The sequence below is a fragment of the Oxyura jamaicensis genome, chromosome 8, assembly GCF_011077185.1.
Source record: "Oxyura jamaicensis isolate SHBP4307 breed ruddy duck chromosome 8, BPBGC_Ojam_1.0, whole genome shotgun sequence".
NCBI lineage: Eukaryota > Metazoa > Chordata > Aves > Anseriformes > Anatidae > Oxyura > Oxyura jamaicensis.
In genome coordinates, this window is record NC_048900.1 from 20,583,808 (window position 1) to 20,609,858 (window position 26,051).

Genomic DNA, 26,051 nt, shown 5'->3' on the forward strand with positions numbered 1-26,051 from the left:
TTCCCATTCTGGCTCCAGTGCTGTTTGGTGTCAGCTGCAGCCATCAGTGCGCATCTTGTAGGTTGGATATTAGGAGGAACTTCACCGAAAGGGTTGTTAGGCGTTGGAATGGGCTGCCCAGGGAAGTGGTGGAGTCACCATCCCTGGAGGTCTTTAAAAGACGTTTAGATACAGAGCTTAGGGACATGGTTTAGTGGAGGACTTGTTAGCGTTAGGTCAGAGGTTGGGCTCGGTGATCTTGGAGGCCTCTTCCAGCCTTGGTGATTCTGTGATTCTCTGATCTTCTCTGCTCCGTCACTGAAGTGCCCAGTGAAAAGGTGACCGGGACCAGCCCCTGCAGGCAGCCCGGTGCTGTGTGCCCCTCCTTGCAGAGGGTGCAGCTGGGAGTGGCACGCTGGGCAGCACCACCAGCCTTGCTGAAACCAAGTTTCAGGTTTTTTTTGAGTTTTGAGTTTTTTTGCCTCTCTGACTGCAAAGCCCAGTTGCCGGATGGAGAAGGAAGTGGGATTGGTTTGACAAAACTTGACTGTGACAAACTGGTGCTGGCTGCTCCCCCCATTCCCTCCGTGCCCCCTTCCCTCCTGCCCCCATCCCCTGTGGGGTAAGGAGATGCCGACCCCCCCATGGCACAGTGGGGACGCATGCCAGCAGCTCCCCAGCCCTGGTTGGCGCTGCAAAGCAGAGCAGGTCCGTGCAGAGCTGCGAGGGGCAGCAAGGGGTGGGATGGAGCCAGCAAGGACACGGGTGTCACAGAGCACCAGCAGCCAGCACAGCCCCAAGCAGGGGCCTCCCTGCTTTCTCAGGGGTTGTTTTTCTTCCCACCCCAGCCTCCCGGCGTGCCGGTAGCCACAAGGGCAGGACGTGCCGCCTATCTGATGGGAGCAGTCTCTCTTGGTACTGCGGCTGGCGGCGCAGGGGCCGCGGCACCGTGGTTTTGGGCACGGGGAAGTGCCGGCGATGGGGCGGGGGGAGCCTCCAGCCAGGCTTCCTGAGCAGCACAGCCGACACTTCCCAGATAAAGGTATCGCCCCGACGAGCAGCAGCCAGGGTGCCGGGAAGCACCGAGCGCGGCATGCGGGATGGCGGCTCGCCTGCCCCGGGGCTGGCTGCCCTCGCTGCTCGCCGTGGTCCTGCTGAGCCTCCGCAGCCCTGTAATGGCCGCCGAGCTGGTGACATCCCAAGGTAGGACCTGGGGGCCTTTTCCCCCCCCCGGGAGGGTCAGAGGGGAGCTGGCATGCCGGCCTGGCAGGGTGCAGTGAGACCCCCGCAGCAGGCAGGAAGGTGCGGGATCGGGCAGGGGGCACGCAGGTGTGCTCGGGGTGGGAGATGGAGCCCCACTCACACATGGAGCACCCCGCGGTGCCTCCCTCACTGCAGGAAGGACCTGGCAGTCCTCAGGGACAGTTTTGGGGTGGCAACTGCCAGCCATGTGGCATCATGTTGGGCTCCCAATGACAAGATCAGAGCAAAATCCCATCACGGCTCTGCACCGCAGCACAGCAGCAGCACTGCTGGCTCACCGCGAGGCTCCTGTGCCAGCCTGGCAGCACGCAGCCCTGAGCGCCGCGACCTTACCTCCCTGGTGGGATGCTCCCACCCAGCCCTGAGCTGGCCCCACCGGGCTCCCTGCTGCTTTGCTGCCCGCTGCACAGCTCTGTTAGCCTCAGGTCCATCCACATGGCCTTTGAGCCCCTCCGTAGGTCTTCTAACCCTTTCTGTAACACCATAAAAATCATTAACTGAACAGAATTGTTGATCTCGTGCTTCATCTTTTCACACCCACCCAAGGCCTCTGCCCACCCTACTAGAGCAGGTGCTGGAGCACACTTTAAGTTGCTCCTATAGGGGCAGTGGGAGGAAAGGGTTTGGGATCATCCTCTGCCTGCAGCCTCTACACCCCGAGACCACTGCCGTGCTGCCAGCGTGATGCATGAGGGTGCTTCGTGCCGGCCGCGGAGCTGAGCAGTGAGCTTTCCTAGGAAACTGCCGGCACTGAGCAAAGATGCTCTGGTACCGCAGCGCCTCGGAGCAGGGGGACACAGGTCTCCGTGCCACCAGGCTGCAGGGACCCAGCCACCCTGCCCTGTCCCATCCCGTCCCCCAGGGCTGGGGGAGGTGCTGTGCTGGCAGGAGGCCAGAGCAGGCCTGAGGACGGGAAGGTGCGAAAAGGGAAGAGCAGGTAGGAGGGAGGCTGCCGGGGAGCGGCTGTGGTCTGCGGCCAGGGGACGTGGGCTGGGGGAGGAAGGCAATGCTGAGCTGGGAAAGGAGGAACAGGACCAGGGGTCAGGGCAAGGTAAGGGGCAGGGAGAGCGAGGGGACAACCGGCAAAGACATCAGGGAACCGTGGTACTCCTAAGCTCATTCTCTTCACCTGGAGAGGGCTCAGCTGGCAGTGCAGGGGTGTGACGCTCCAGTTTATCCCTGCAACAATCAGGAGGAAGCGGTGCAGAGACCCAGAGCCCCCCACAGACCCCGGGTGGGGCTGACACCCCCCCGTGCTCAGAGCCGTGTGCCCCCACGCCAGCCCCCAGGCCCCTGGGGCGCTGCTCCTCCTTATCACACTTCCGCGCGCCTTCCGGCGTGAGCAGGGCAGGGGTGCTTCCCGCTGATCTCCAGGGCCTGGCCGAGCCCCCTGCGACCGCAGGGCTATTTCGGGATGGCTGTTTGTCCCGAAGGACCCTGCGTGCTGGGGAGGGGGAGCGGGGCCACCAGCCCTGGTCGCAGTGATGTGCACGTCCCTCCCTGCGGTGCCACGGTGCCAGGGGCTCAGTGGGATGGGGACACGTTGGGGACAGCGCTGTGCCCGGGGTGCCTTCATGCCCACCCTCCTGCCAGACGCTGCGCTGCTGGAGGAGGTGCCCGAGGACATCCTCTGCTTCTCCCGCTCCTTTGAGGACCTCACGTGTTTCTGGGATGAGGAAGAGGAGGTGAGCGGGATGAGCCACTTCTACTACTGGTACAGCAGGTAGGACGTGGCGGGGACATGGCCCGGCCTGGCACACAGAGTGCAGCGGGGTGACACCTTGGTGCCATGCCCTAGGTCCCCTCTCCTCCACCCGGCCCCAGGCATGGGGTGCTGGAGGACCCCATCTGTTCCTCAGGGACGTGCCCACGGCGTGCGCAGTTTTCACACAGCGCCGCGAGGCCGGCGGGACGCGGCACGTCTGCGCCTTCCCCAGCCAGGACGTGCGGCTCTTCACCCCGCTCCACGTCCTCGTCCTGGACACCACCACCAACCAGACCAGGCACCAGCGGGAGCTCAGCGTGGACGTGGTGGGTGAGTCCCTCCCGCGGCACAACACCAGAGCACCGGTACCGTCCCTGCACCTGGGTCCCTTCCAGGGCTGGCAGCACCTTGTGCCTCAGCAGGGCCAGGGGTGCCCGTGCGGGGCTGCCGCAGGATGGGGAACGCCGTGGCACATTCCCTGCAGGTCTCATTGCCCCCCCGGTGAACATCAGTGCCCGCTGGGCCGGAGCCACGGGGCAGCTCCACGTGTCGTGGCAGCCACCACTTGCTGACTACCCGAACTTCTTCCTCTACGAGGTGTGCTACAGTGCCGTGAGCCCCGCGGGGACGCCCCACGGCACAGCGTGGGACCCTGGCAAGCAGCACACCGGGGACGGGGACCCCCCCACCCATCTCAGCAGCAGCACCCACCCGCCCACAGCCCGGGGAGCTGCAGTCTCCCCACGAGCAGGGCAGGTAGGTACAGGGGCTGAGGGACTTGGCGGACACAGCGGCCCCCCAAAGCCTCACGCCTCTCCTGCAGGGGCTGGTGCAGGCCGACACCTGGGCAGTTCTCCAGCACCTGCAGCCGGGGGTGAGGTACCACATCCAGGCGCGCACCAAGCCCGACGGCACCTCCCTGGACGGCATGTGGGGGCCCTGGTCACAGGCGGTGGCCGCAGAGACACCCCACTCCTCCGGTGAGCGGCTGGGGGCTGCCAGGCGCCCACACCCGGGAGTAGGTCCTGGGGTAGGTGAGGTGCAGCAGCTGGGTTTTGGGGGGCTAGGGTGGGGGAAGCAGCCCCCTCCCTGCCCCGGCTCTCACCTGCCCAGGGGACATCGGGCTGTGCTGCAGCACCCCTGACCTGCAGCACGTGCGCTGCGAGTGGAGCTGGGACCCCACGGAGCACAGCAGCTCCCACGAGCTCTTCTACCAGGAGACTCCACGTGGGGCTGGCATAAGGTGAGGGGCACAGCAGGGACGCAGTGGCATGGAGCAGCAGTGTCCCACATCCCGCACCATGCCACCAGGCACCATGCCCTGCTCCACCAGCATCAGCCTCGCACCTCCCCCAGCCATGCTGCTGCTCCAACCCTGACTTTCCTGGGCAAGAGCAGGATGGAGGCAGCGCCGGCCGGGGGACAGGGGGCTCTGCCCCAGAGCGGGGCTGGCAGAGGGTGAGGGCTGCGGTGCCACCCAGGCAGGGCTCACAGGCTGCCTGCTCACCGTGCAGGGAAGGCATGTGGCAGCGCTGCGAGGAGGCCAGCGTGGGGACGCAGGGAGCTCACGCCTGTACCTTCCAGCCCAGCAATGACAGCCCAATCGCCATCCTGGTGAATGTCACCCAGCCCCACGTGCTGCCCAGGCTCAGCTACTTCAAGGAGCCCTTCTGGCTGCACCAGGCCGGTCAGTCCCAGTGCCAGCACAGCCCCGGCCCTTGCTCGGCTGCTGGGGACAGGGAGCCAGGGTAGGGTACCAGTAACACGCCCCTGTCCCTGCAGTGCTCACGGAGGCCCCGCAGCTGGTGGAGGCAGTGGTGGCACAGGGCCAGCTGAGCCTGCAGTGGCTGCCGCCCCTGGAGGAGCTGGCGGAGCAGCTGGATTACCAGGTCCGCTACGCCGCCGAGAGCAGCCCCGACTGGAAGGTAACACACGGGCCAGCACCCCGGAGCAGCCGGGTGCCCGCGCAGCCCCGTCCCCAGCTGGGCTCTGCCCCGTAGGTCCTGCAGGTCCCGCGGGCGGCCAGGAGAGAAGTCCTGGACCTGCGGCCAGGCGCCCGCTACCGTGCCCAGGTGCGGGCCCGACCCGGCGGGCCACGGTACCAGGGCAGCTGGAGCGCCTGGTCCAAACCCGTCGTGGTCGACGCCTCGGCCGACGCCGGTAAGGGTGCCAGAGGTGTGCCGAGGAGCGCGGGGCTGGGGGTGCCATGGGGGTCCTGAACACCACGGCTGCTGCTCCCCCGAGGCAGGCTGGATCATCCCGAGCGTGACGGTGCTGCCGCTGGTCTTCGCGGGAGCGCTGCTGGGGCTGCGCTGCACCTTCCCCTCCCTCTACAGGTAAGGCCGGGCCGGCTGCGGGGGGTGCGCGGCAGGGCCCGTCCCGGGGGCAGCGCGGTGCTCGGGGCGGGGGCCTGCCCTCGACGCCCGCCTCCCTCCGCGCTCAGCAGCGTGAAGCAGCGGCTGTGGCCGCCCGTCCCCGACCTGCACCGCGCCCTGGGCAGCTTCCTGCACGACGGCGGCAAGCAGGGGCAGGTGAGGGGCGGGACGGGACGGGGCGGGTGCGGGACCTCCCCGGCTCCCCCCAGCCGCCGGGGCCGCCCCGAGCCCTGCCGTCCGCCCCCCGCAGGCCTTCTACAAGCAGCCGCCGGAGGAGGCGGTGCTGCCCTGCCTGCTGGAGGTGCTGCCCGCCCCGCCGGGCGCCCTGACACCGCCAACGCCGGAGCCCGCCGCCGGCCGGCCGCTGCCCCGCGCCGGGGCGCCCAGCACCGACATCGCCAACCAGTCCTACCTGCTCGTCAGCGGCTGGGAGCCGCGCGGGCCGCCCTGAGCCGCCCCCCCCATTAAACGACACCGACCGCTCCACCATCACCCTGCCTCCTCCTTCCTTCGCGCCGCCCCCCGCAGCGACAGCAAAACTCCCGCACCCTGTCCCCCACCACCCACCGACTGCCGAGCCGGGAGGAGACCCGCCCACTTTTCCCCGCCCACTTTTCCGCGACCAATGGCGGCGCGGCGCGCGGGAGGGGTCGCCATGGCGACGGGCGGCGGTTTGGATTTGAAAGGGCCAATGGGAGGGGGGGTGGCTGCGGGGTCTTTAAGGGCTGAGGGGAGCGGCGGGGTGCGAGCCGCGAGCGGACGTGGAGGTGAGGGGACGGGGGGCGCTGAGGGGGCTTGGGGGAGGCTGAGGTGGGGTCTTTGAGGGGGGTCGGGGGGCTCCTGGCGGGATGGGGGGGGCTGAGGTGGGCCTGAGGAGACGGGGGGAGGCTGAGGCTGAGGAGGGGCCTTTGAAAGGGACTGGGGGGGTTCCTGACGGGACGGGCGGGGCTGAGGTGGGCCTGAGAGGACCGGGAGAGCCCTGAGGAGGGGTCCCTGGGGCTGAGGGGGGGCCTCTGAGGCTGAAGGGGGGGGTCCTGGCGCTGAGGTGAGGGGTCCCCGTCGCTGAGGCTCCTGGCGCTCCAGGCCGCTGCCGCCCCCCCGCAGCGCCATGGCGCACCTGGTGTTCGAGGCGGACCTGCACGGGCTGCTGAAGCTGGACACGCCGATCCCCAACGCGCCGCTCGCCCGCTGGCAGCGCAAGGCCAAGGAGAGCGGAGCCCCCGGGCCCAGCAGTGACGCCGGCGTGTCGCCCATGAAGCCGGCCAACCGCCTGCCCAGCGGCAGCAAGACGCCGGGCAGGACCCCCGGTGAGAGGCGGTGCGGTGGTTGTTGGGGGGCTGCTGGATGGAGATGAGGGCTCCGGGCTTTAGCCCGGCCCTTGGGGTCGCCCCTCTCTTACTGGGTGGGCAGAGCTCCGTGTGGTGGGGCTGGGGGCCGCTGAGCCCGGTGAAAAGTGAGCTGTGGCTCCCTGCTGGGGCTTGTGTGGGAGGGCTGCGCCTGCTGGCAGCTTAATGCACTGCCACAGCGGCCCCTGGCCTCCATTAGCTCTGAGCTTCGGAGATGTTGTTGCGCTAGAGCTTAAGGTGTTATCTGCTGTTAGTCCCTGACCAGAGCTTAGTGCCTGCTCTGCAGGGAGGAGGCCAGAAATAGGAGATAGCTGTGACTTGGATGGGTTGTGTGCTCTGAGCCTTGATAAGGTCGTGGGACTTCCCAGGTTGGATGTAAAGCGGGCTGTGCTGGTAGAATGCTGGCTGGGTTTTCTTAGAAGCTTTAATACAGACTGTTCAATACCTCTAAGACAGTGTGTGTGTGTGTGTGAATGTAGGTAAATCTGGATCCAAAATCCAGAGCACCCCAACAAAAGCTGGGGGGGACCGCTACATTCCCAACCGAAGCACTATGCAGATGGACATGGCCAATTTCCTCCTAACCAAAGAGAATGACCCTGCTGAAGACTCCCCTACCAAGAAGGTGAGCACATTGCCTTAGTATCATGGTCATTGCCAAACACCTCAACCTCTGTAACCTTTCATGGAGAAACAGACTCCAAAAGTGAGCATACAGGGGTGACAGCCCAGGCACCGCCACTTCCAGCACTGGGCTTCAGGAGCCTGGGGTGAAGTGCAAGTTGTAGTGCCTGCAAATGGAACAGGTACACAGCTGCTCCCTAAGGATCTCTGCTTATGCACAGGGAAGAATGTAGAGCCTTATACCTCTGCTTCTACTTTAGTCCATGTGGTTTTTGGTAGCAAAATGTGGGCTATTGATTCTTTTAAATAAAGCATGTTACAGAGACCAAAGCTGAGAGCCTGTGCACAGTGAAACTGCTGGCCATAGCTGTTCTAGGACAATATCTGCATGGGGAGCTGTTCTGGAATGTGTACACTGTGCTCTGAAATGTGTTTATGAAGCATTTGGTCCCTTGTGGCTGTGGCTTTCCCCACTGGCCATGAGACACTGAATTTGCCTCTCCTCGGCATGAAAATCTGAGCAAGATACAGTGCCTGCCAGCGTCTGAGGAAAAAGATCTGCTAAATCTGCGTTGAGCTGCCTGTGTGCATCTGACTCCCACAGCACAGCCCGATACTTCCTGATTCTAGGAAAAAAAAGGGGCTTGGGTGTATTTTGTGCTAGCTGCAATTCCATCTAAGGGGTGGCATGGGCTTTGTATTTGAAGTGAGTCTTGCTGAGGGTGGTTTCTCTCTCTAGGAGCAACAGAAAGCCTGGGCAGTGAATCTTAATGGCTTTGATGTAGAAGAGGCAAAGATCCTCCGCCTCAGTGGAAAGCCACAGAATGCTCCCGAAGGTATGACGCAGGATCTATGTGAGTGATTCAGCTAGGGAGGTCTGGACTGGGGAACTGCAACACAGAGGCCCAGTGTTTGGCCATGGGAGGGATCAGGTGCCTGCTTCTCAGAGTTCTGTGCACACTGGGTCTCCCTCCCAGGTTTCCTGATGTTGGCTGATGACTGCCAGGTGTTAACATGTACTACAGATGACAAATCTTCCTGATGTCTGCAAAAGCTTTAGACTCACTAGGCAAGAAAGTGCGCAGCAACGGTCACTAACCATACTGGGATTAAGGAATTGGAACCCACCCCAGCTCAGCAGTTAGTTCTGTCAGTGATAGCAGCAGACAGTGCTCTTCTGAGCAGTTCTCTTCTCTAGAACTTCATTTTCACTGAAGGGGTTTTCTAGTTGGGTGGGTGGCCAGGAAGAAACTAGCTCAGGATAACAAAGCTGTTTCTCTGCACTCAGGCTATCAGAATAACCTGAAAGTGCTCTACAGCCAGAAGACTACACCTACTTCCAGCAGGAAGAATGGTAGATATATTCCCTCAATGCCAGACCGGATCCTGGATGCACCGGAGATCCGCAATGACTATTGTGAGTAGCCTGCAAAGCTGGGTGCTGGGGGATCACGTTGCAGAGGAGGGCAGTTCCTAGGATCAGTGTGATCTGAACTGGACATCTCTAACTGGGCTGTTGCAGTTTCTCTTGCACCGAGCCTGGCACTGACTGCTTCTGAGGTGTGCCTGCATGTAGGCAGGGCTCTGCGGGTCAGCACTACATGACCTGCATTGTTCTTCCAAACTAGATCTGAATCTCATTGACTGGAGCTCTCAGAACTTCCTGGCGGTGGCTCTGGACAACTCCGTGTATCTGTGGAATTGTACTTCTGGGGAAATCATCCATCTGCTGCAGATGGAGCATCCAGATGATTACGTGTCCTCTGTATCATGGATTAAAGAAGGAAACTACCTTGCTGTTGGTACAAGTAATGCTGAGGTCCAGGTGAGTGCAGTGGAACCAGAGGGGCTGTCTAGGGGTTGCTGGAGCTGTGAGGCCTTGGAACAAAGGCTTGGCTAGCACAAGGAGGATATGGTGCGCTCTGACTTGCCTGTACCCTGAGGCTGGGGGAGGAAGTCTAGGACTCGCTAGAGTTCAGTGAGCTGCAGCTCTTGGTTGAGAACTGAGGGGTGAAGTGGGTGACTTGACAGAGGCCTGTAGAGAACATCTCAGGACAGCATGCCCTGCCATGTCAGCAACAATAGATATTGTCTGAAGGTGTCCTTGTGTTCATGTCACCAGGAAGTAGCACAAATTCAAAGTGTTTTTCCAGCTGTCGTGTGCTGCCACTTTCCAAAAGGCTTTAAGGGACCTTCACTGCAATGAATCCTTTCTGCAGCCCTGGGACTGCCGGTGGTTGTAGCCTCTGTCCTGTGATGCTGAGGGTGCAAAGACTGTTACAGGGTAGAAGTGTTCCCATCCAGCTGTGGTTGGTGACCAACTGCAGCAGCAAGGCAGAGCTTCCAACACCTGGAATATCTTGTTATGTATACATGAGATAAACTTACCAGTTTCCATACTGAAAAGGTTGAATCCAGAGCCTGTATAGTAATGTTCCCTGGGTAAAGCAACAGGGCCGAGTTTCCCTATCCTTTGGAGAGCTTATTGCTCTGTCTCTCTAGCTGTGGGACATACAGCAGCAGAAACGTCTCCGAAATATGATCAGCCATTCTTCCCGTGTGGGCTCCCTCAGCTGGAACAACTACATCGTCTCCAGGTAAAGCTGTGTGTGGTGTTGAAGGACAGCATCCAGCTGTTGGAGCTTCCTGTTCTAGATCTGTCAGTGGTGTGGATCAGCAACTACAGGAGCTGCTCTGGGCTCAGGGGTTCTTACCGCCTCCTCTCAAGGCTCTTACTCAACCTGTTCTGTTGGGATTTTGGGGAGGCCTCTGCTTTTTGCCCTTTGTGCTGAAGTTATGAAGTTTCCATGGCTGCCTTGCTCATGTCAAGAGGCAGGTAGTGCTGGTTATGCTGGCTGAAACCCAGCAGCAGGAAGGGCAGTCTTGAAACAGCACAGAAATGGCTTTTGGTGAAAATGTGCCACTCTGACCCTGCAAACCTCCTCTCTGCAGTGGGGCACGGACTGGTCACATCCACCACCACGATGTCAGAGTGGCAGAGCACCATGTGGCCACACTTTCTGGCCACACACAGGAGGTGTGTGGGCTCAAGTGGTCTCTAGATGGCCGCTACCTGGCCAGTGGTGGCAACGACAACCTAGTGAACATCTGGCCATGCACCCAAGGGGACAGTGGAGACTACGCTCCTGTACAGACCTTCACTCAGCACCAGGGAGCTGTCAAGGTGAGCATGATTCTGCTGTGGGTTGGGTGCGTGTCTGTGTGTGAGGCGGACGTGCAGCCCTCGCTGTACCCCCTGCCTGTAGGAGGGAGGCTGCTGTGTGCAGAGGCTGCCATGGAGCTGTTGCGGCCCTGGCACTGGGACGTGCAGCTAGGGCACAGGCTGCCTCTTGTACCTCTTACAATGAACCTTTCTTTCCCAGGCTGTGGCGTGGTGTCCATGGCAGTCAAATGTTCTAGCCACTGGAGGTGGAACTAGCGACAGACACATCCGCATCTGGAATGTGTGTTCAGGCACCTGTCTCAGCGCTGTTGATGCTCATTCCCAGGTGAGACACAGGCATCGGACACAGGCATCGGTTTGGTGACAAGTTCCTTCTGGCAGGATGCCTACACGTGTACTGGCTCCTGATTCCCACGGCATGGGAAAGGAACCATCAGGGGTTCATTCTGTGGTGGTGAGCACCAGCACAAGTGGCTTGTAGCTTACCTGCATTTCTACCTCTTCCCAGGTCTGTTCTATCCTGTGGTCGACAAACTACAAGGAGTTCATTTCAGGCCATGGCTTTGCACAGAATCAGCTGGTGATATGGAAGTACCCGACGATGACCAAGGTCACTGAGCTCCGAGGTAGGCTGGGCCCTCCTCCTGGGGAAGGGAGGGCTGTTGGGGAGGGCAGGTGTAACCCTCAGCTTGAACAGCCTGCTGCATGTCTAGTCTGAAGTATTGGTGGTGGGGAATGGGGCCCAGGGACATGCTGCTAGAGGGAGGTGTGCCTGGGGGATGTTCAAGTGCTCCAGCTGCGTACCTAGGATGTCTATTCATAACCCTGCAGCATGATGTGTGGGCTGTGGGGCTTACAGGACACACAAGAGCAAAAAGGGGAGCAAATGTGGTTGTGTTCAAAACACAGCCCTGACTGCGCACCTCCCCAGGTCACACTGCAAGAGTCCTGAACTTGACCATGAGCCCTGATAGCGCAACAGTGGCATCGGCAGCTGCTGATGAAACGCTGCGGTTCTGGCGCTGTTTTGAGATGGACCCCATAAAGAAGAAGGAAAAAGAGAAGGCAAACAGTGCCAAAACCAGCATAATTCACCAGGGCATCCGATGAGTGCACAGGATGGTTGTGGGAAGGGGGTAAATGAGCTTATACACTGTACAGTATTTTAAATGTTAATAAACAGCTTAAGTTTGCTTTTTTCTTTTTATGGAGTTTCCTAGAAGAAAGAACCAGGGCCTAGAGCATCAAGAACCTCTTCCCTGAGGTTTTGTTTTCTGGGCCAGTTTGAGCTTTCTCTTCAGAGACAGTGCAGGCACCCTGACCCCAGCAGAGCTCTTAAGTGATGGCAGATGCTGTGGGGTGGCTGTGCTGTCTCTCAGGTAGGGCAGCTGTGTCACCTGCCACATTCTTGAGCTGACAGGGTACAGCTTCACCTGTGCAAGCTGCAGCCCCACCCCACATGGGGACGCTGTAACAAAGAAACTGCAGCTTGTAGGCTCTCTGCTTTTGCAGCAGTAACTTCTCAAGCTGAAATTACTATCTAGTATCAAACTGACCCCTACCTAGCTCCAGCCCTGTGGTGTAAGAGGGAATACCCCTGACTTGTCTCAGCTTCTACAGGGCTGTGGACCTGCTGCTGCCTGCTCTTGTAGCCAGCTGTGAGGGGTAGCAGCAAGGGGTGAGTTAAAAGCACAACTTCTGTATCCTGTCTCTGGGTGTGAGGGGCCTTGGGGGTGTATGTATGCGTGCACCTCCATGCACAGCTATGGGCAGAGGTTGCCCTCCTGGGAGCAGTGTGGGGACATGACCTTGGCACCATAAGCCTGTACACTAGTTCTGCTGTGTGCAGCATAGGTGCTAGAGCAGGGAGGTCTGCAGGGGCAGAAATACCTGTTCCTGCAGGGAGTTCAAGAAACAGCAGGTAGCTGGGATTTATGAGCCAAATGTTCCAGTTGCAGAAGGTGGGGTAGAAATGCAGCTGTATTCAATTCAAGGGCAAGGCAGGGGCTGGTAATGGCAGGCATGCACAAAATGTGATGCCTGATGCAAAACAAAGGTGCTGTTAGTTTACACTGTCACAGCCAGCTTGGTTGCCATGTGACATCAGTCCAGGTCACTCCCCTTGGTTGTCTGGCTGTCTCTTACAGCAGCTCTCATTGCTCTGAGGGTAAGACCTAATGCCAAGCAGAACCTGGGCACAAATCAGGTGTGGTCAGCTGAGACTTGGTGCAAAACTTGACCTTCCACCATTAAAAAAAAAATCCCATGCTTAGCTATGCTGCTGCAGCTCAGGTGGGTGCATATTTGAGCCTTTACCTGAGCAGGGAGCAGCCTGGCCAGAGCTGCCCTGCTCCTCAGCATGCCAGAGCTGTGCTGTCTGATGCCATGAGGCTGCACCAGCCCCATCAAGCTGGTCTGTCAGCTGCAGCAGGGCACTGTGCACCTGCCTCAGCACAGCCAGGGGTTGTTTGGGGAAGCCTGAGGAGCTGTGCAGCCTGACTACCACTTTGCCCTATGCAAAGCAATGCAACGCAGCCTGTGCCACTCATGGGCCTGTGATTAGCTGCAGGTGGATTATTGTTTTTCCCCTTCCTCTTAGCACAGCACCATGCTGTATATGGTGCCAGGTTCTCACCCTGCCTTTGATGTTTAAGCTGACCAAAGCCTTCACAGGAGCACAGCTTCTGCTGTGCCAGAGCCAAGCCAGCACATCTCCACCCCCACCAGGGGAGGTCCATGCCTGATGTGGGCACGGTCACAGCAGGACAAGCACAGCACAAGCACCTCAACCACCCGCCTTCCTTGAGGGACTGCTGGTGCACCCCACTTCAGCCACATGGAAGAGCAGAGGAAGGGCAGGGGAGGAAAAGGTGATTTTCAAAAGCAAAACCCTGGGCATCAGCTGGATCCCCTGAGGAAGAACCCAGATACACAGTTTGGCCTATCCCAAGCCAGACCTGGGCTGCTTATTTAAGAGCAGTGGTGCCAGAAGTTAGACTTGCCCTGTGGTATCCACTGCTGAGCCTTGTTTGTCATAGGTGCCTGCCTCTGGAAGAAAGGCTTTGCGTGCCTAAAAGCTGGTGTAGTTTTTCCACCTAGCCCCATGTAATAGCAGTTTGTCTTCTTCAGGGCTTGCCTTGCCTTTGTCCTTAGCACACACCCACCCCCAGAAACTTTGCTTCACACACCCCTTGAAAGTGCTCTGAGCATTGCTGGAAGGGAATGGCAGTGCAGTGCTCTTCCTCTAGCCCCACACTGGTCCTGCTGCCCTGGGTGAGAGGAGGAAGGAGCTGGGCTCTGCCACAGCAAGCCCAGGAACCTGCCATATAGGGTGTGAAGGCAGCTTGGAGCAGCAGCCTGTGCTGGCCGTGACAGGGTATAAATCACTGAGTGCTGCAGCCAGCCCATGGAAAGATCACAGAGAACTGGAACAATTGGAGGAAGGGAGAGCGGAGCACAGAGAACGAACAGCCCCTATTTTAAAATACCAAGTGTAAGTAGTTTAAACCATTGTTACTATTTTGGGCAAAAGCAAAGACAGTCCTGTCTTTAGTAAGAGCCAGCTGGGAGGGGCAGGGAGGGGAAAGGAGGCTCAACCATGGCAAAGAGCCATCTCAGCTGGACTGCCTCCTCCAGCTCTGGAAGCTGCAACTCCCAAGCCCCCAACTAACACTACACAGCACTGCAGCAGGGACCAGAACTCCCCTGCCACTCCTGGCCCAGGGAGCAGTAGTAGTAATTAGGAGAACACTTGCACATGGCAGCAGCCTCACCCCCTTTTAGGGCTTAATTAATAGGAGGGCAATGAGCCCTGTCTAACTGGGCACTGCAGAGCTTTCTCTGACACCAAGCCCAGCCACAGGGCTTTGGCTGGGTTTCCACTACAGCCCTCCCACACCACAACCCAACCTACAGTGAAACTCCGCTTTGGAGGCCTGCTGGGCTCAGGCATTCCTCCTAGCCACAGCCAGGAGCAGCAGCCTGAGCTGGCTACCAACTCCACCTCACCCCACAGGTGTGAATCAGCACCAAGGCCTGCCCTGCTCCTCACAAGGTGAGGGGGAAGGCAGCATTGGCAGCCCTGAAGAAAAGCAGGCTCCCAGGTGGTAAAGAGCAGAACCCAGCTGGGGAAGATATAACAGGAGCAAGAATGAAGCAGCTGCACCCCACAGGCCACCCTGGACTGCATTCTGTACCACCCTACACTGCCATGGCACTTTACAGATGGTGTCCTGCTGTTTCCTGTCACCTAGGTCCCCCCAGCTCCACACAGGATTTCTGAAAAGCAGCAGCTTCTCCTGGCCCCAGTCCCAGCCCGCACCCCTGCTCCACCCCAGCCATTCTTTCACAGGGTGGAGCCACTTTCACAACAGAGCCCTGACACACTTCCTGCCCTCAGCACCACTTTACCAAAGCACTTAGAAACAATCTGCCATCTGCTTCATCAGCATCAGGCTATCACCCTCTCCCCCCAGCACAAACCTGCTACACCAGCTGCTTCTCCCAGCCCTGCCTCCAACCACACTGGTCAAGACCAAGCACCTGGAACAGCTTCAGAGCACATCAAGCCAGGAAAATAAGAGGACAGAGCCTTTTCTCCTTCTGTCTGTTTATTTATGATAGAAGAGCAGCCCAGTCTGACTGGGCCTGGCTCCTTCACCTCATCCTCAAGGCCATTGTTACAGCTTTGGTTACAGCCAGAGCAGGTGATGGGCACCAGGCCCAAGAGAGCTGCTGCATTGCCCTGCTGAATGGCAGAGGGCACCTTCACCCAGGCCCAGCAGGATGGATGGAGGCAAGAGGCGCTCGCTGTTACACCACAGCAGGGCACACTACAGCCATCCTCCACTGCCTTCACACTGGGCCAGAGCAGGGCTGGGCCCACACTGAAGCCAAATTCTAGGGGCAATTATTGCTCAAGTCTTGAGTTTGCAGGAATGGAAGTTGTCCAATGCAAGATGAGCCTAGCCTCCCCCACTCCGAACAAGCCACCAGCTGCCCCCCTGGATCCTGCAGGCTGAGCACATGCTCAGCACCCAGCCCAGGCACAGAAAGGCAATGCAAGGCAACCCGGGCTTATGTGGCAGAGGCATTTCAGGCTGTCACTACCCCACTATGTACCAGGCACTGGGCATGTGTATTGTACTGGGCAGCTCTGGGCCCGAGTCCCATACTGGCTGCCCCTACATTCTCCACAGCCACACCTGAGCACAGACACCAGGGCAGGACCCCCCACCTGGGGGCACAGGGGCCAGGAGGGATATGCAGCAGTGTGGCACAGAACAAGGTGGCACGAGGCATGGTAGAGCAGCAAGCAACCAGGGACAAGTCAGTTCATCTACACAGGCTCTGATGAGCCTGGGAAGAGGAGAGGGCACCAGGACAGGGACCAGTCTCTTCTTTTTGGTCCTACTCAGAAGGAAATGGCCTCCAGGCAGAAAGGCCAGATGCAGGCACTTGGGGGGGAAGTTCCTTTGGAAACACTGGAATGGGACTGCAGCCCCACAGCTGTGATGCAGGCAGCTGCCTCTCTGCTCAGCAACAGCTAGAAACAGCACAAGCCCTCCCAAGATGGGGAGAAATTGCCCATGGCTGCTCAGAGCAGAGGGGCTGGGCATGCAGACAGAGGACAGCAGGGCTGGGCACGGGGGTACAACAGTCTGTAGGCACTTGACTTGGCTAGTGGCACCCAGGAGCAGGGGAACAGGTCCCAGCTGCCTCTGCCCTGGGGCTCTCATTGGCTCTGGGAGGGCCTCGCCCTCTAGTTGGCTTTGACCTTGCCGTTGGTGACAGTGCCATTCTCATGGATGCTGCTACCGTTGTGCTGGGCTGCTTGCTGAGCCACCCTAGGCAACCGTTTGCCTTTAGTGTAGGACTGGTACCAGAAGTTGGAGAAGAGGATGAAGAAGATGGTCCCATAAATCCAGATAAGGTGGACGAAGATAGGGAACTGGTACTGGCAGCTGGGCATGAAGTAGTACTGGGAGATGTGGACAGAGACGATCACAAACTGAGCCTGGGAATAAGGCAAAGGCAGGGACAAGTTATTCATGGGAGCAGAGCCAGGGATCTCCCACTACAGATCTGTCTAGAGTGAAACCAGTAGGGTCCTTGCCCACCCTAAAGTACAGAACAAGCATAATGAGAAGATGAGGAGCAGTCAGCAGCAACTGGAAGAGACAGGGACAAGTCTCAAGGCAGCTTTTGCATATCACCCTCCCAGCACAGCCACGGGACAGCAGGCTGAGCAGCACCCATGATGGGGCAGAGTTGCTAGAAACCCAAGCTGAGAGGCTGTAGAAGAGACAAAAACTACAGCTCCTGGTTGCATCTTTCATATGTACATGAGAGGCTGAGGGCACATACCCCACCCCACACCAGACTCACCAGCTGGATGGCCGTGATGTGCTTCTTCCACCACAGGTACTTCTGGAAGGCAGGTCCTGCTGCTGAGAGCCCATAGTAGAGGTACATGACAACATGCACCATGGAATTGATCATGGCATGGAATGAGCCCATTCCCCCTGTTAATGGAATTTACATTAGCATAAGTCAATCATGTGCAGTAATCAGTACAAGCAGCTCCTAGGAGACCAGCAGGGCCCTTCCCTGATTAGCTGATGCTAACCCTGCCCTTTCCCCAGCTGTGCACCCTGCCACTTTCCATCTTACCTGGTCCAAACTTGGCTCCCCACCACCAACTCCAAGGCAGAACAGAGTGGTGGAAGAGGTGCAAGAATGTGACCTGTTCATTCTTCTTCCGCAGGACAAAGATGACCTGCAACAAGAGCCGAACACATCAGGGACCAGCAACCCCAGCAGCAGTTAGAGGCACCACACACTAGGTCACCCCACAGCTTCCAGAGCTGTAATACTCTGGAAGTGGCTTCTGGAATAGTCCAGTGAACTCCCTGGCAGTGACACCAGACAGAAGCACTGGCAGTCCAGACTGGAAGGGCTGAAGGAAGCACCTACTCCAAGTCCCCATCCAGCAAGCAGAGACCAAGCCTCCCCCCAGCAAAGGTCCCGCCCAGTAACTTGCTCACCGTGTCTGTCAGCTCAATGAACTTGGAGAAGACAAACAGCCAAGCAACACTGACCATCTGCAACACAAGAGGTTAACATGAGACCTGTCTCAACCTGGACACGCTGCCCCATGCCCAAATGCTTCCATCTAATAGCCAGATACTAAGCCAGCTGCCTCAGAGGAGAGGCAGGTAGCTGTGATCCTGCTGTCCTGACATGTATCAGGAGAGGGAAGAGAACTCACCCTGAGGGCCTTGGGGTCCTGTGAGAAGTCCACGGGGTCACATCGCCAGGTGTACCCAGTGAGCCACCCTGCCATCAGGAACTGCAACAAGAGCATCAGCAGGGTGAGAACCAACACATCAGCTGCTGCATTTCCCCAGCCCTGCTGGGAAGGGCAGGGAACAGCTCAAAAGCTCCCCACCACTCATGCAACCTGCATGGAGTGCTTTATATATGCACCAGACAAAGCCTGCTGCTGGCAACTCACCTCATAGACTATGTAGATCGAGAGTCCCACCAGGAAGAAGTTATATAGCACCATGAACTTCTTCAGGTTTAAAGGCTTCCTGTTTGCCATTAGCCGGGGACCCAAGGATAGTACGAAGTAGACATACGCCAGAAGGATGCCCATCACAAGGAACGGGGACTGCATCAGTGGGTAATCAGCAATGCGGGGGTCTGTGGAGAGCCACGGAGCAGAGCAGTAAGCATCCCCACCCCAGTCTGCTACACCAGCATCACTCATGTGGAGTGGAGGCAAGGACATGGAAATCCTGTTCTAGGACAGGAGTGCAGGCAGGGGGCAGCCTGCTAACAGAGGCTGGAGAGCCCAACCAAACTGAGTAAGGAACAGCCTGAAGCTGTGCTGCAGGGCTGCCTGGAGACCCCATATGCAGGAGGGTACAGGTGCCCCAATAGGCACTGAAGCAAGACAGTCTCAGGCAGCCCCCAAAAATACAAAGCTGCATCTATGTCCAGGCAGAGGCAGAACGCAGCTACACCTGGACTGCTTCAGGGCTGACAGTATAACCCCACACCCACAAAGCATGGAGTGCCACCTGCCCGGCAGCTGGGCAGAGCCAAACACTCACCTGCTTTCTTCATGAAGTCCTGATACATGGTCACAATCCCCTCAATCCCCTCCATGGTGGTGGCACTGTCTCTGTGGAAAGAGGAAGGGCAGATGAGGCAGCTGCTCCAGGAAGGCAGCCTGCAGAGCACAGCCCTGCACAACAGGGCATTTTGAGCACAGCTTCAGAGGTCCTGTGTGTCTGGGGTCCCCAAGAGCAATGCAGAGCCATGCCTTTATGGCCAGCTTTGTGGTTCCTGAATGGTAGCACCACAGCATCACTGCCAGACCCACTGCACATGGAAGCCATCAGTTCAGAAGCTAACATAACACCAGTTTGCTGTTCTCAGAGGTCCTGGCTTCACAGCCAGGCACAAAAAGCTCCTGATGAGAATTACCATCCCATAATCCAGCACCTCAGAGGGTAGGCAAGTCCTATGTGGCAATGACACTTCTCCCCCTTCCAGACAAGGGCATTACCCCTAGGGTGGGAATAAAGCCACAGTAAAAGGCTAATGATTGATCACAAGCACAGGCTGGCACCCCTATACTCAGCCTTGCTAGGAGCACAGCAGAGAGCAATCCAGCCACAGCCTCCCAAAGGAACAGGCAGGGGAGTTTGACACATCCTTACTCCAGCCTAAAAGGCAGCAGGAAGGAGGCAGTGCAGGCCCCAGCCCCTCCTGACCCCTACAGGGCTGCTGCTGAGCAGACACCCTGCCTGCCCTTCCAGGAAGGGGCACGGGAATTGCTTCCCAACCAGCAAGCTCCCCCATCTCAGCCTGCTCCAGAGGATTGCTGCTGCCACCACCAGGAAGCATGTGGCTCCTGCCAAGCCAGCAGTGGGAGGCTGACACTGGAGCAATCTTCCCAGCCAGGTCCCAGCTGGGAGCAGCCACCCACCCTGGGCCCTCTCCAGCATCCCTCCTGTGGTCAGGGCCCAGGCAGGACAGCAGCAGGCACCACACAAGCCCAAGGACCTGCGAGGTGCTGCCAGGCTCCACCACAGCATTGCTCAGAGGACAAACACCCTTCCAGGGCACCATGCAAGCCAACAGCAAACCTGTCCTAGTGCAGCTCTGTGCCATCCCACACATACCCCACTCCTCTGCGCTGGGGAGTGACACCCAACTCCCTGCAACAGGGGTGGGGTGAGACACCTGCCCCTTCATCTCCACCACCCAATGCTCACTTGCAATACTCACTGGCAGTGTCACCCTGATCAGAAGCAAGGTCCCAGGTACACACAGCAGAAGCCCAAAGTGCAGCACGAACTAGAGCATCCCTGAGAGCCACACAGGCTCCAGCTGTGGATGGGCAGCACACAGCTCCCCAGAGCTGCAGAGCTTTAAGCTGCTCTGATGGCAGAGAGCAAGCCCCAAACTCGTCTGTCGGGTTCCAGCTTTCAACCACGACATCCAGCTACACCTTTATTTGCTAGATTGAGGAGCCCTCAAGAGTTAGTTCCCAGCACAGGTGCCTGACTGCTCAAGCTGTGTTTATCTTATCAAGCCAGTGAGTCAGTCTTACTGCAGGGCCAGGGCAGAGACACATCTCGGGTGGAACAGGAGCCTATTTTGGGCAGGCTGGGATGAGAAGATCATATCAGTCACCTACAAACCTACATCTCATGCTGCAGAGAGGGACAGCACTCAGACACTATGGGTTCCTCTGAACCTGATGCCAGCAAGGCTCCAGCACCACCCAGGACCCCAGATCAGAGCAGTTCAGCAGTCCCAGGGCATTCCAGACCCATGTCAGAAGACTCGCTGCAGTTTTGCCCTGGCATACCAAGGGAAAGCCTGTTGTGAACACAGGCTCTGGGCAAGCACCAGGACCTCTACCAGGGCAGAATTGCGCTCTAGACCCTTATGAAAGGGATCTGAGCTTTCCCATAACTGTTAGCCAGAACAGCATCCCACTGCATTCAGCTAACAGCAACCATGTCTGTAGGGACTCCCCAAGGTCCCTGGGTCTCAGCAAGACCTGGTGTCCACCCTGACACACTGCATGGTGCTGCTGCAGGCAGAGACCAAAGCCCACCTCACAGACAGAGGTGTCTCAGCCACCTCCATCTCCTGCGGGGCAGCCACTGCCCTCGTGTAGCTGCAGAGGGGCAGCTGCAGAGCAGACACAGGCATTACCTTCCACCATGCAGGAGGATGCCAAGTGCACTGACCAGCCTGAGCCATGAGGGCTCCACAGCAGCCTTCCTGCTGCAGGCAGGGGTTTCCCAGCATAGACCAGCACATCTCCAAGAGCCTCACCTCACCCCTGCCACTTCCTCTTCATGTTGACAGGGGTTCACTGCTGAGCCAGGCACCTGCTCTTACATGCTGCACCACACATCACAACGCAGGTTACAGCTCCCTGGTTGGTGCCTGCCCCCTCAGAACAGGAGAAACTCTCCTCCAACTCCTCCAGGATCCTGAGGCTCTTGTGCAAGAGACTGGGAGGAGATGGGGGAACCCAGAGATGAGCCTTGATTAGCTGAAGAGAAATTAAGCAAACAGGTTCAAGCATCCCAAAGCACCTTGGGGCCCAAACACACCCCACACAGTATCTACAGGCCTTGCAACACACCTCCAGCACCTCTCATCAATGGGGTGTTGCTGCCCTCCCAGGGGAAAGTTCTAGCTGTGGGCCAGAGCAGTGGGCCACATTCAGCCCCGATAACCAACGCTGAGCACCAGATACCCACAAAGCAGTTTGTCAACCATGGACTTCCAAATGAGCTGTGCAGCTAATTAGTGCTGCTTCAGCAAGAAGCTAGGCCCTTCCTGACAAGCCCCAGCAGCCCGAGAGCAGTCAGACCCCAGCACTGACAGACCAGAGCTCAGCCCACTCACACAGGGAGAGGTGTGCTGTCTGCGAGCAGCCCCAGCCCTCCCGCTCCATCAGCATTCAAGCCGGAGATCAGTCCTGTAATAAGGGCGAAAGAAGCCACCCCAACTCCCCACTGCTTAATTACAGACACCAGAGCAGTCTGGCCAGTGGCTGTGGAGCTGCTGCCGCAGGGAGGGCTGGCACCGTGTCCTCACTCAGCTGGCTGGAGCAGGTCTGGCCCTGCGGGGCTCCAAGGGAGCAGCAGCCCTCAGAGGTCAGAAGATAACCAGCTGGCCAGAGACCGTGCCAGGCCTCTTCATCCCTGTCCTACAAGCTGGCAGCAAGGCTTGCTGCCTCCAGGAGAGGCCTCCTCCGAGCTCACCCTGCCCAGCTCCATCACAGCAGCTTTCAGCACTGTGCTAGCCCCTGTCCCACCTCCCAGAGCTCCAGAAACCCTCCAGAGGTCCAGCAGTGCCCCCACAGCTCCAGGCACTCAGGGACTACATTCCCCAGCAGGGCCAGGGGAGCTGCAGTGAGGGAGATCTGCTGGTGGCAGCTGCACAGAATGGATCAACCCCAAGCAGTCTGGTGGCTCTGAAGCCACCGCAGACAGAGCTGTACACAGCATCAAGGCTGCCACCTCCAGATGTCACCAAGAGCTGTCACAGCTCCAGGAGAAGCTCTCCTTAGCTTACATGTGAGGGAACTCAGCAAGAAGAGCACAGAACTGTATCTGCCCAGCACAACAGCAGCAGAGCAGCCAGAGCAAGACTGGGGATGAGGAGCTTGGCCAGCCCTGAGCAGCAGCACCCTGCTCTTCATGAGCTGTGCAGTGGGACCGCACTGAGATAGAGGTTTATCATGAATGATAAAGCTTGTCTGAGTTCCACAGCCATTGAACCTCCCTGGCTCAGCTACTGCTTGCTGGATGTTGGACAGGACTCTCAGCTGATACCAGCTGCCCACATCAGTATGCTTCCATGGCAGCAGAGCAGGGCTGTGCTCACAGTGCAGGCACAAACCCCAGCCCTTGCCATGCAACAGCTCTCGCAAGAGCTGCAGCTGGGATGGAGCTGGGCACCGCTCCTGGCACCGCAGCTCCCAGTGCAGGAAGTGACCTGTCTGGAGCAGAGCAGTTTCCCCATCCTCAGCAGGTGGGTGTTAATACCACACCACTATCTCAGGCAGCAGCTGTGAAACCCTCAGGCCTTTGGATGGCATCCTACAGAGATTACATCCTCCTCTTCCCATGCACACTGGAAGGAAGAGTGAGAAGAGACTCCCAGATCAGCAGGCGAGCCCTGCACGGCCTGTGCAGCCACCGCACCCCCACACACACTTACAGGGGAAGGAACAAGCCCATCACAGTAGGGTCAGGTCACCTCATGCAAAACCAAGCAGGTAATGGGTACGGAGGGCCCAGAAGAACACAGCTCACAGGGAGGACTGCGCCCAAGCATGTCACCCACGGCACAAGTAGTGTTCTGCCACAAACAGCATCCCCAGACTGATCGGGCAAGCTGCTGGAATAGGCTTCCTCCTGACCGCATCCAGCGCTGTGCCTGCATGTTCAGGGAGCTGCTGTCAGCACAGACAGGAGCTGCTGGGGGAAAAGCAACATTGGGGGAAGTCTGGCATTACAAGGAACAAGGCATTACTGAAGTGAAAGAATAAGAAAACAGGGCCAGACACCTACAGAAGTAGAACCAACATCTTTCCAAGCTAGAGAGGGACCTGTGCTCACGCAGGCAGCACCAGGGGAGGAAATGGAGATGGCTGGGCTGCCTCTGAGAGAGATGATGGCAGCCCCACATGGTGCATGGGAAGGGGCCCCTAGGGAGGGCAGGATTAAGCAGTAACAGAACACAGGGATCAGCCCTGCTTGGTCCAACCCTGACACCAGCCACTAGAAACAGGTCAAGTCTTTCAGAGCCCTCTCGCAGAGGGGATCACCCCAACCTGTACGTGGGACAGATGTGGTACCAGAGCACTCAGCTGTGGTTTTATCAGGCAAGCACCTCACGACAGCTCTTCAATCCCCTTCCCACAGCAGTGTCTATATTATTACCTGGTGATCTGTGTGCTCTCCCACCCAGGCCTGGGCATTAACTGGACAGACACTAAACACAAGATAGACATTAGAAGTCTACAAAGCAAGATGCAGAAAGGAGAGACTCCTCAACTCCCTCCAACTCAAGAAGCTTGAGTACAAACTCAGAGCCACTCCTCATCAAGAGGAGAGGACACTGCCTAGACCTTACCACACCAGGAGCTTTGGGCCTCCCTGCCCTCCGCACCGAGCAGGCAGCGGTCGCACAGCCACCTTCAGACAGGAGAAGACTGTTGGGAATGAGAGGTGCCAGAGACTCCGGCAGCAGCAGCACTGCACCACAGATATCTCAAGGTTCATTCAGAGCCCTCCACAAAGAGGCACATCATAGCATTACGCCTAATTATCTCCACAGGTGTAGAGGAAAGATCAGGGGTATTGCTTCTCCCACTGCTCCTGGGCAGAGAGGGAAGCCTCTCAGGATTAAGTAGAAGCAGCATGGGATCCAACTCAGTTGTACACAGAACAAGCCGTTAACAAACCATGAGCAAGGAGGTAACTGGAACAAGGTTCACAGGCTGAGAGCACCCCTTGCAGCAAAGCTGGAGAACACGTGGCCGCAGTGACAGCTCACCACCCACACAGGAAGGATCAAGCTGAAATTAAGCTGACAGGCACCAAAGCAAACTCCAGAGCCATCAGAGCTGGTTGCCATCTCCACCAGCCCCAAGCTACTGAGGTCCCAGCAGCAGCCAGGCCACGGGGAGCTGTCTGTGACTGCTGCAGCCTGTCATCTGAGCAGCAGCAGCCCCACAGCTCCTGCGGGGAAAAGCCCTGGCTCCTGGGGACCGGCTCCTCCCTGCAGAAGCTCAGGCTGCTTCACCTGTTAGACGGGCAGGAACCAGACTTTCCAGACCAAGTCCTCCCACCATCTGACAACCAGCAGGGCGCACGCTAGCACAAACCCAATACAGAACACAGAAACACAGGCAAGATGTCCCGGGCTGTCACAGGCTGCCGATACCTCCTGGGAGTGCCTTCTGAAGGATCTCAGCCCAAGAGCTGACTGCACTGCAGCCGCAGCAGAGAAGGGAGGCACCCACCTTCACCCACAGCAGCAGGCAGTCAGTCACACAGCCAGCTTCATAGTGTCCTGGACACACAAAGCTTTTCTCCACCAGGAAAAGAGCGGCAGACACTATGCACCTTGAATAAACTCACTTGTTTTCACCTACAAAACAGGCTTCAAGATACCTCTGGGTCAGAAGGAGCTTTGTTCCCCACCCTCACCAGCTTCACAGGACTCCTTTATTATGCTCCTGTCCCAGAGGGCCATACAGCCCCCATATCTAACAGAATTTCAGGAAACAGAAGTGAGACTACTACACAAGGAAGGACCACAGGGGCCCAGGTTGTGTGGGTGGCTTGGCTTAACCCCTACAGCAAGATGCAGCAATATGCTGCTGCAACAGCTGGCACGAAGCTGCTTCTCAGAGGAACAGGCTGTCATCAGCAGCGCACACCCAGGAGCTGAAGGGGCTTCCCTGGAAGGAGATAAGGACACAGCAGCCTCAGTCAAGCCCCAAGGGCTCAGCCAACTGTTTGACTCTCTAAACCATCCTTAAGAAGCTGCCCAGCAGGTCTGGTGGGAAGGTCAGCTACATCCAGCTAGGAATCTGCCCTGGCTGCATTCTGGCAGGAGAGAAGGTGGACAGCACCTTGGGGTTTGGACAGCTGCCACTGGGGCAGCACAGCAGGATGGATGCACTGCTACATGACAACTGAGTGGATGAGATGCTCTGAAGGAATGCACCAGCAGTGAAAGCACCCTGTGTGATCCCACACCATCCACTGAACCAGTAAGCCTCCAGATGGGGTAGGAAGGGGGCATTCCCCTCACTTCTTCCTGCCCTTAGTACTCCAGAAGGAAGGCACAGCAACAGCATCAGGTAGCCCCTGATGTGCTGCTCTGAGTGCAGCTGTGGGAAGAAGCCTAAGCATTGAGGTGCACTGTCTGCTTCCCCCAAGGCCTCCCCACCTGTCACAATGCCCTTTAGTTATTCTGCCCCATTAGGTGTTGGGAAGAGATCAAAGCAGCAGCTTCCCTGGCTGCCCCACCATTACCACAGGCCCCCACAGACAGAGCCCAGCACCACCTAGCACAGGTCAGATGAGCGTTCGGCTACATTCATTACACCTGCAGCCACCCAGCACATACAGACCCATGTACAAACCCACAGCAGAGGCACTGCTGCCACCACGAGGGTGACGGGGCCCTTCCCTCCCACTGGCATGCTGGGGCAGGCGGCCGAGCACCTACAGCAGCCGGCGCTCAAAGCCAACATTGTGCTGTCAGCCGCGGGGGTGGCCTGGCACTGCCATGCTGCCCGGAGGAGGAGGGAAGAGGAATCTCTCAATGGCACATTGATGCCGACGGCCGGGAGCCGGTGCCTGCGGAGGCCGCTCTCGCCCAGCACCACGCCGGGGGCAGCCCCATCCCCGCCGTGCCACCACCGGGCGGGGACAGCCCGGCCCCGGCGGCCTCCCCGTTCCCTCCCGCCCCGCAGCGGGCGGCGCCGGGGCCCCGCGGCGGGGCGGGGA

General features: G+C 58.4%; 3 protein-coding genes across 7 annotated transcripts; 2 read left to right on the forward strand and 1 right to left on the reverse strand.

Moving 5' to 3' along the window:
- The first annotated feature begins 1,046 nt into the window (after positions 1 to 1,046).
- Positions 1,047 to 5,805, forward strand: MPL (MPL proto-oncogene, thrombopoietin receptor). 5 transcript variants are annotated; one of them, XM_035332772.1, is made up of 12 exons: positions 1,047 to 1,182; positions 2,836 to 2,965; positions 3,102 to 3,277; positions 3,432 to 3,703; positions 3,771 to 3,927; positions 4,061 to 4,190; positions 4,462 to 4,634; positions 4,730 to 4,872; positions 4,948 to 5,107; positions 5,196 to 5,283; positions 5,391 to 5,478; positions 5,573 to 5,805. In XM_035332772.1, the coding sequence occupies exons 1-12, from the start codon at positions 1,080 to 1,082 to the stop codon at positions 5,771 to 5,773; spliced, it is 1,821 nt and encodes a 606-aa protein (XP_035188663.1). In that variant the 5' UTR covers positions 1,047 to 1,079; the 3' UTR covers positions 5,774 to 5,805. The 5 variants fall into 5 exon arrangements, with proteins under 5 accessions (XP_035188663.1, XP_035188659.1, XP_035188660.1 ...); XM_035332768.1 differs by having other exon boundaries at positions 5,391 to 5,805; XM_035332769.1 differs by having other exon boundaries at positions 4,957 to 5,107; positions 5,391 to 5,805.
- Positions 5,806 to 6,019: 214 nt separating this feature from the next.
- On the forward strand, positions 6,020 to 11,675 carry CDC20 (cell division cycle 20). Its single transcript, XM_035332773.1, has 11 exons — positions 6,020 to 6,089; positions 6,427 to 6,629; positions 7,148 to 7,293; positions 8,032 to 8,128; positions 8,581 to 8,709; positions 8,921 to 9,117; positions 9,795 to 9,889; positions 10,245 to 10,476; positions 10,676 to 10,801; positions 10,985 to 11,102; positions 11,408 to 11,675. The coding sequence occupies exons 2-11, from the start codon at positions 6,431 to 6,433 to the stop codon at positions 11,584 to 11,586; spliced, it is 1,518 nt and encodes a 505-aa protein (XP_035188664.1). The 5' UTR covers positions 6,020 to 6,089; positions 6,427 to 6,430; the 3' UTR covers positions 11,587 to 11,675.
- A 3,393-nt stretch (positions 11,676 to 15,068) lies between these two features.
- ELOVL1 (ELOVL fatty acid elongase 1) lies at positions 15,069 to 18,759 on the reverse strand (the record flags this gene model as incomplete). Its single annotated transcript, XM_035332775.1, has 7 exons — positions 15,069 to 16,492; positions 16,864 to 17,000; positions 17,149 to 17,254; positions 17,523 to 17,579; positions 17,747 to 17,827; positions 17,993 to 18,183; positions 18,597 to 18,759. Coding segments are annotated over 7 exons (990 nt in total), but the record flags the coding sequence as incomplete, so codon positions are not given.
- Positions 18,760 to 26,051: the final 7,292 nt, after the last annotated feature.